The 9,252-nt window shown below is 30.9% G+C and overlaps 1 protein-coding gene and 1 non-coding gene across 2 annotated transcripts in view; one reads left to right on the top strand and one right to left on the bottom strand.

Annotated features, from left to right (window-relative positions):
* Nucleotides 1–7,042: 7,042 nt before the first annotated feature.
* On the bottom strand, nucleotides 7,043–7,116 carry TRNAV-AAC (transfer RNA valine (anticodon AAC)). Its single transcript has one exon. It is a non-coding gene; the product is annotated as a tRNA-Val (tRNA).
* Nucleotides 7,117–9,045: 1,929 nt separating this feature from the next.
* The window catches only part of LOC107468936 (uncharacterized), a 1,260-nt gene continuing 1,053 nt past the window's right edge, over nucleotides 9,046–9,252 (top strand). Inside the window, exon 1 of the mRNA XM_016088318.3 lies at nucleotides 9,046–9,209. Within this exon, the coding sequence (XP_015943804.1) occupies nucleotides 9,180–9,209 (30 nt within the window). The 5' untranslated portion in view covers nucleotides 9,046–9,179. The remainder of the gene's footprint in view (nucleotides 9,210–9,252) is intronic.

Raw genomic sequence — 9,252 nt, forward strand, 5'->3', positions numbered from 1 at the left:
ATTCAATTAGCATTTATAACAATAAATGAGATCATCATTATATAAGTCATTTAATTTGAAATAGCATCATTTGTGATTATAATTGATATATGTATTGCCCACAAATAAGTTAGGAAATTAAATAATTTCCTAACAATCTCCCACTTGGGCTATACATATATTCTTTCTTGACATAATCACATTTTATAAACTTTATGCGCGCATCTGAATGCTATTTCTTTCATTACTTTAACAATCTGGTCCGTCTCATACATTAGATATGGAACTACCGCAGCTTTTATCACATTAAATGCCGTGACTAAACCACGCCAATCACCATCCTAATATACTTAACGACATAGATCAAATTTGGATGAGTAATATGGAAATTACATGCCAAGTGATCTCATGCATGTCTATTTCCAGCTGGTCCAACTTTATTGAGATCAAACACAATACAAATATTGTAAAATGAACATTTCATATAACATGAAATAAACCATCAACTTAATTCTGCAGAAAAATAACTCAATATCTGTCATAGGACATATACCATGAAATAAACTCCCACTAAACCAAGGCATCATAAATATTGACACCCATACGAGCAGTGTGCTCATGAAAAACTTTAGGGTTCAATCCCTTGGTAATGGGTCTGCTAGCATATACTCTGTTTCCATATGTCCTATGAAAATCTGTTTTTCTTAAACTTTCTCCTTGACAACTAAGAAACTTGATGTCTATATGCTTCGATTTTGTCAAGCTCTTATTGTTATTAGAGTATAGTACTTACTGACTCATTGTCACAAAATATCTTTAATGGCCCTTTCAATGTCATCTACTATATGAAGCTTAGTGACAAAGTTTCGCAACCATATGCCATGAAATCGGAATCAGAGTACCTAATGATCTCCAAATTTTCTGATCTCCGATAAATAAGCATGTAATCCTTTGTTCTCTTTAGATAACGCATTATGCGTTTAACTGCTTCCAATGATCCATATCTGGATTGCTCAAGTATCTACCTAACACTCCCACTATAAATGATATATCAGGATGTATGTAGACCTGAGCATACATTAAATTCCCTAGTGCTAATGCATAAGGTTTATCATGCATTGCTGTCCTCTCAAGATCATTTTCAGGGCATTGTTTGAGACTGAACTTTTCTCCTTTAGTTACGGGTGTGTCCATTGGTCTACAACTTTCCATGCCATATCTACTTAAAATCTTTTCGATATAGTTCTTTTGTGATAATCCAAGAATACCTTGAGAGAAATCTCTTAGTATCTCGATTCTTAATACAAAAGAGGCATTACCAAAATCTTTCATTTCGAATTTGTCCGATAGAAATTTCTTAGTTTCATGCAACAAGCCTATATCGTTACTAGTAAGTAGAATGTCATCAACATATAAGACCAAAAGGATATATTTACTCCCACTGAACTTGCGGTATACACATTCATCTATAATATTTACCTCAAAACCATGAGGTAATGACTTTAATTAAACTTGTGATACCATTAACGGGAAGCTTGTTTGAGACCATAGATGGATTTTCTCCTTTCTCTATTGGATCTCCTTAATGAAACTTCTTGAGGTTGTTGAGCTTGCTGTATGGATTGGGATTGAGGAGGATTCTCATTATTTTTCTGTGCTGTAGCAGTATCTTGAGCAACAACGATATTCTCATTGTTCTCTTGTACTATAACTGGATCTACAGTAGGATTCTCATTGTGCTCTTGTACTATAACTGTGTCTTGAACAATAATAGGTACAAAGACCTGATCATTGTCAGTTACAGAATCTTCATCAAAAGCAACATTCCTAAAATTTCCTTCCCCCCAAACTCAACATCCTCAAGAAATCTCGCATTTCTCGTTTCAAAAATAGACCTTAATGCAGGATTGTAAAACTTGTACCCCCGTGAGCGCTCAGCGTAACCAACAAAGTAGCAACTAATTGTTCTTGAGTCCAATTTCTTTTCATGCGGCCTATAAGGTCGCGCCTCAGCTAGACATCCCCAAATATGCAGATGATTTATGCTGGGCCTTTTTCCAGTCCAAATTTCATATGGTTTTTGTTAATTGCTTTGCTTGGCACCCTATTAAGGATGTAGACTGCGGTCTTTAATGCTTCTCTCCAGAGTGATTCAGGTAAGGAAGAATGACTAATCATACTTCTCACCATGTCCTTAAGAGTTCGGTTCCTTCGCTCTGCAACACCATTCATGCTAGGTTTGTCTGGCATGGTGTATTGCGGAATAATACCACACTCCTCTAGGAAAAGAGCAAAAGGCCCGAGACGTTGCTCACCTGAACCGTCATATCTTCCGTAGTATTCACCACCACGATTAGATTTGACAGCTTTAATTTTCTTTCCAAGTTGAAGTTCAACTTCAGCTTTGAAAGACTTGAAAACATCCAAGACTTGGGACTTTTCATGAATTAAATATTGATACCCATAACGAGAGTAATCATCTATGAACGTAATAAAGTACCGTTGTCCATTCCAAGAGACAGTAGAGAATGGGCCACATATATCGGTATGTATTAGTTCTAAGACATTTTTAGCTCTCTCGGCACCTAATTTCCTTTCGTTTGTCCTTTTCTCCCTTTATGCACTCAATGCAGACTTCAAAGTCCGCCAATTTTAGGGGTCCAAGAATTCCATCCGACACAAACCTCTGAATTCTCTGTTTAGAGATGTGACCTAGGCGTTTGTGCCATAATGATGCCGAATTCTCATTTAGTTTATGTTTTGTACCCATTTGCAGTATTTCATTATTATTTTAAGTCAAGCCTATATAGATTATCCACCAAATGACCAGAATAAATATTATTCGAATTATAAAAGAGACTAACTTTATTGTCTCCGAACGAACAAAAATAACCTGATTTGTCCAAACGAGAAACAGAAACCAAATTTCATCTTAAATGACGGTACATAAAATGTCTCTAATAAATCCAAGTAAAATCCACTCGTGGAACATAATCTAAAGGTTCCTATAGCTTCGACTGCAAATATATTGCCGTCTGCCACACAGATGTATCTTTCAGCATCACTTGGCAGTCGGCTCCACAGGCAACCCCTTCTTACACGCCAAGTGGCATATTTAGTACAATCCTTCTTCATGTGTCCCGCCTTCTTACAGAAGAAACAGGTTGAAACTTGATCCTGTTTCTTAGCCTTTTTCTGCTGAGAAGGTATATCCGCAGTAGTATCACGCTTTCTTTTATATTGAGAAGATGAAGCCATGTGAGCACTTTCAGTCTTATCTTGCTGTAGCCTCTCTTCTTCTTGCACACAGTGAGATATAAGCTCATTTAAGGACCAAGTGTCCTTCAGAGTGTTATAACTCACTTTGAATTGCCCAAAGTGTGTAGGAAGGGAAATCAAAATGAAATGCACGAGTAAGTCTTCAGACAACTCTAACTTTAGTGCTTTCAACTTTGAAGCAAGATGAGACATTTCCATAATGTACTCCCTTATGTTCCCTGTACCTTTATACCTCATGGAGACAAGTTTGCTCAAAAGACTACTTGCCTCCGCTTTTTCATTCTTAGTAAAGAATTTTTCAACATCCTTTAAGAACTTTTTGGCATCTTTATCCTCAATAATTGAGCCCCGAAACGCCTCAGGAATTGACCGTTTCATGATCATAATGCTCATTCGATTGGATCTCTCCCACTTCTCTATTTTAACCTCATTGAGATTTTCCGGAGTGGAAGTGGGTTTCTCCTCTCGAAGAGCTGTGTCTAAATCCATACAACCGAGGACAATCTCCACGGTATCCTTCCAAAATTTAAAGTTTGAACCATTCAGCATAGGAATACTGCTAATTTGCGCAGAAACATTGGTAGCTAAAGCCATAGTTTCTGGATTAGAACAAAAAGAACACGCAGTAAATATTAGATATTAATGGGTAAAAATCCATATTGAGATATCTAGCACAACATTAATTTTCAATCTTTGGATAGAAAAATTAACTGTAAGTGATACTCTCATTGCAGTAATCAAATATTGTCAAAATTCCTGTCACACATGAAGCCTTTCTTTGGACCGACCACAGCATAATGTTCAATCAATTTATTCTAAAACCAAATCTTTATAAAAAATGGGTATAATAATTCAAATTATTACTAGTTTCCTCGTGTAACAACTAAAAATACTTAAATTTCAAAAGAAATTAATCAATTAACTTTATACCAAATTAATGGCACATAAAATTTAAATCCTTAGACAATCCAAAAATTTATATATTTAATATATTAATCATGATTCTCCACGCAACAAAATTAAATTTGAATACCGGTATTATTATTATTTATTTCAAAATTACAACCGCGCATCAGTGATTTTAACAAAAATAATAATAATACTACATGAAAGAATTACTAATTTTTTTTGCAATGAATTAAAAGGGCTACGCATACAAAAAAAATACCGTCAAAATACAGTATGCACATTTACATAGTCAAAAGGATTTTGAACAATTTCCAATTTCATCACGTGATAATGATAATCCTTATTTTATCACAAAAAAAACTTTTGCAGGTTCATATATATGTATACAAAAATAGTGGGTAATAATAATATAATTCAAACAAGCTTTATGCAATTCGAGATTTGCAACCAAATACATATAATCAATGTATATACGTATATCGAACCAGTAAAATAAACACAAAAATAAATATTCTTAATGATTCAAATAAGGATGGCTCTGATATTACTTGTTGGAATAATTAATTTTCAATAACCCAGATCATTCATATTGAATCACCAAAAATAACATAATGCGGAAGCGTACCTTAATTCACAATTATGAATCATACGATTGGAAGAGTTTGGATCTTGTAGTTCTTTCGATCTTCCTCAACCAAAGCCTTCTGTATTCCTAGGCGGTAACTCTTTTGATGGGGAAAGAGCAACAAAGGCGGCTTTGGTATATCGGGGACCGAAACCCTGAAGGTCTATTTATATTTGAGCATGACACCCATTAAACCCTTAAGCCCAAATAAAATAGTATCTAAAGCCCAAAAGATAATATATCTAAAATCCAAAAAGATAATTATCTAAGGAACAAAAGATAATATCCGGTTTTATTCTCATTTAATTCCAAATCAAAAGTAATAATGACTTATTCAATTAGCATTTATAATAATAAATGAGATCATCATTATATAAATCATTTAATTTAAAATAGCATCATTTGTAATTATAATTGATATATGTATTGTCCACAAATAAATTAGGAAATTAAATAATTTCCTAACATGATTAGCTCGAATCCTATTTAAAATTTTATTCTTATTTTGACTCCGTCGAACAGCGTGAGGATGAACTTCCTTGTCGGATTGTTATGTGGGACTTCCTCATATCAAACCCTGGTAAATTTTCTTATCATATTCTACAATCGTAGCAATATAATTCGTTCGACCTGCCTGGGTGCTTATAATATGGGTGTTTGTCTTATTCATTTTACGATATCTTTATTTTAGTATTTCTTTTTATAATTATGCTATCGTATTGTAACTTCAGAATTTTTATTAAACATATACGAAGTCATAATATATCATGTGCATAGCATGAGTATCTAGACTAATTTTATTTGAATATATAATATCATGTCTGAATAAAATTCTAGATAATTAATTTACCGAGTCATATTTATTTTTATGGGACTATAAAACTTGAGTAATACTTGCGTATTTTTATTTTATGCGTGTTCTAAATACTTATTTTTTGTTCAAACTTTAATTATGTGTTGGAGTGGTTAAATATTTGATTATATATTGCATAAAAAATATACAAAGCAAACATATAATATTACATGAGAAAAAATAATTCACATTTTAGTTTTAGAAAGGTATTAAGGCAACTTTTAAAACGCTCTACGATGTCAAAATGCGCTGCCGAACTTATTAAAAAGAAACAAAACATTATTTTTAAATACAAAATAGTGAGTCCAGCGACATTGACAGTATTTTCAAAATCTTAAAATAAAAAAAAATAGACAATTTCCACAACAAAATAAAAGGCACAATTTCCTTTTAAAAATTTATTGTTTGTTGGAATCATAAGTGGGGCATTTTTTTTAGGTCAATATATATGGATCGGATCTTTTTTCTTTGAAGTTCTTTTTGGAGGATAATTTTTTTTACAGTAGCTTTTAACTTGATAAATCAAAGACTAATATGTCATAAATTTGAGTTTTATTTAAGATTGGATTCGAATCTCCGACACTTATTGAAACAAACCAATAAATTAATTATTAGACCAATCTAATTTAGTTTTTTCAAGGATAATATAACTGTATAAGTATGGGTGTACATTAAAAACTAAAATATGGTTAACCGGTTAAAAAATTATAACCATATTTTGGTTAATCAATTTAACAAAATAATTTTAAAACTATATTCATATTTTTTAAAATTAGTTAACCAAAACCAAATTAAAAAAAATCAATTTTTAACCGGATAAACAAAACCAAAACCAAAATTAAATTTTAACTTTTTTAGATTAAAATTTCATTTTAAAAAATAATTTTTTTAGAAAACCGATTTTTTGGTCAAAAACCAGTTTTTTGATCCAAAAACAGTATTTTTGTCCAGAAACCGATTTTATTTTTCTAAAAACCAGTTTTTCTATTTAAAAACCAGTTTTGTTTTTCAAGAACAGTTTTTATTTTTACAACCGATTAAAAATCGATTTTTAAATTTTATAATCGCCTAATAATTAATTTTATATGATAAAATTAATTTAGTTAATTAATTAAAATTAAATTTTTAGTTAATCAAAAAATATATTTAATTTTTTAATTAACTAAATCAGTCCTACGTATAAGGATCAGATTAATTTTGGAAAGACTAACAAAAAATTAAAAAAATTAATCATTGGGTAGTACAAATACGAAAAGCAACCAAGACAAAAATGGTAACATGGATCAGTGTTGCATTGCAGCAATGGGTAACAAAAAGCGTCTTTGAGGAACTCAACCCAAAATGATGGCTGACCAAAAATGAAATAAACGACTTAAATGGATAAAAAAAAGACTTATTGGCGTCGCCCGGACTCGAACCGGAGACCTTCAGTGTGTTAGACTGACGTGATAACCAACTACACCACGACACCAGACAAAATCCAAGCGAATTTTGGTTTTATTAGTAATTAGTACCCAGGAATTGGACAGTATAACTGATTTGTAGAAATAGAGGCAATGCAAATTTGATGTTTTTTTATTTTGAGAGAGTAAATTTGTTGGGGTTGAATTACACTTTATTTTACTTTTATTTTCATAAATTGAATTTTTCTTGTCGAATTCTATGTTTTTTCCTTTTTAATTATAATATTCAGGAGACGAATTCATAATTTGAATAAATTATTTATATATTTTATTAATTGTATTGTATCTGTATAAAAAAATTTAGTCTCCACTTTGGAAAAAAGTGCTCTTACGAATTTGTTTTTAACAAAATATCCCATATTAGTGAAAATCTATCACCATAAAATCTAATAAATGTGCAAATCATGCATTAAGGTGCAATTATGCCAGGCATGTGTTTAGTGTTTACTTTTCCATCCAGAAATATTTTAATTTTAATTAAGGAATATAAGTGGCATTTTAATTCACGGTTGTAAGTGGAAACAGGCTGTTCAAATTGGATTCTTCTTCTGCCTTGGTCTCCACGCAAATCTTGAAAAGCATTATTTATTTAGCTCTTTCACACATTTAAAAATATTCTTCAAAGAGTTAGTTGCATGTATTGATGTATATGTGGTACTTGGATGGATACAATGATTTTAGACACACTAATTCTTACGTGAATATCACAATATAAACAACTAGAAATTATATATTTTAATGATAATAAGTATGTGAAAGTTGGTTGGTAATCGTTGTTTGATTAATATGAACTTGAGTTATTTATGTAAATATATATTAAAATAGACGATTTATTCACTTTTGTCAAAGTGTATCTTCATATATTCAATATTTAATCACATGAATAAAATATACGTTAAATATGTATCTATTTGAAAGTTAATATATATGCTGTGTTAACTGTTAAAAGTTAAGCCAGCAATTTTTGTTTTCTTTTTAATCTTAGAAAAAGTGTCATTTTATTTTGATTTGAAGGTTCTTCAAAGGTGTATGTCACTTTACCCTAAAAGAAGAGTATTAATTAAATTAGGCACACCGCAGACCAATCATTTTCACTACCTGGCCCTTCCAAAAAAAGTTAGACACAACAGAATAATAAACCCTAAAGTCTAAACTAGAAAAAATAAATATAAAAATAACAACTAATTAATATTAGAATTACACAAATTTTTATCTATATAAAAAACCTAACCATGCACACTTTAAAATACATCAGCTCTTTCCTATTCAAAATTAATGTCTCAAAATATGAACGATTAATCACTATTTTATTTCATTTCACATACATAGTAATTTTTTAACTAATAATAAATTTTTAAATAAAAATCAAATCTAACTATAAATTAGCTTTTTATCTTTCATTGTGAAAAATTAAAGTTTGTTTTTTTTTTTAAGTATAATTTTATATTATACTTTGACATAATAGAAGTCAAATTAGGGCTTTTTTTATGGTATCTCATATTCGACAGATTTAAGATTAATTCGTCGCGGATTTAACTTCTATTTAAAAGTATGTTACTTGTGAATAAATTATTGCATACATAAGATAATATTTAAATTTCGGACACTTATTAAATAAAAGAGACTATTCAACTAACCTAAATTAATGAGTCAAATCAGATATTTGGTCAATCAAAAACGAACAAGCAGAGAAAAAGAGAATATTCCAAAGAAGGAAAGGCACAAGTTGAAGGCCAAGAAAATGGGAAAACAATGAATTTGAGAATTGAGAATTCAAAGAAAGCAAACTAGTGGTTAGAAATTAGAATGGAAGGCGGTGGCACATTGTTGACGTGTTCTACTTTTCAAATTGCAACCTAATCACATGCTTGGCGAACATTATTATTTTCGGTTATTACTTATTTTTAACTAGCACGATTTCCGGTACCATATTCACATTTAAAAACGTTGCCACATTCAACATTTAATTTGTGACTTGTTGCTTTTAGCTCCGCTTCCATTCTTGCTTCGCAAGCTTTAAAAGTCTCCCTCTGTTTTCTCAATTCTTACTCTCTTCTCTTTTTGATCTCCAATGGCCGCCAACAGATGGTTGAAGCCTGAGGTATTATAATTATTCATTTATTCATGCATTATGTTTTAACATA

Source organism: Arachis duranensis, chromosome 10 (assembly GCF_000817695.3).
Source record: "Arachis duranensis cultivar V14167 chromosome 10, aradu.V14167.gnm2.J7QH, whole genome shotgun sequence".
NCBI lineage: Eukaryota > Viridiplantae > Streptophyta > Magnoliopsida > Fabales > Fabaceae > Arachis > Arachis duranensis.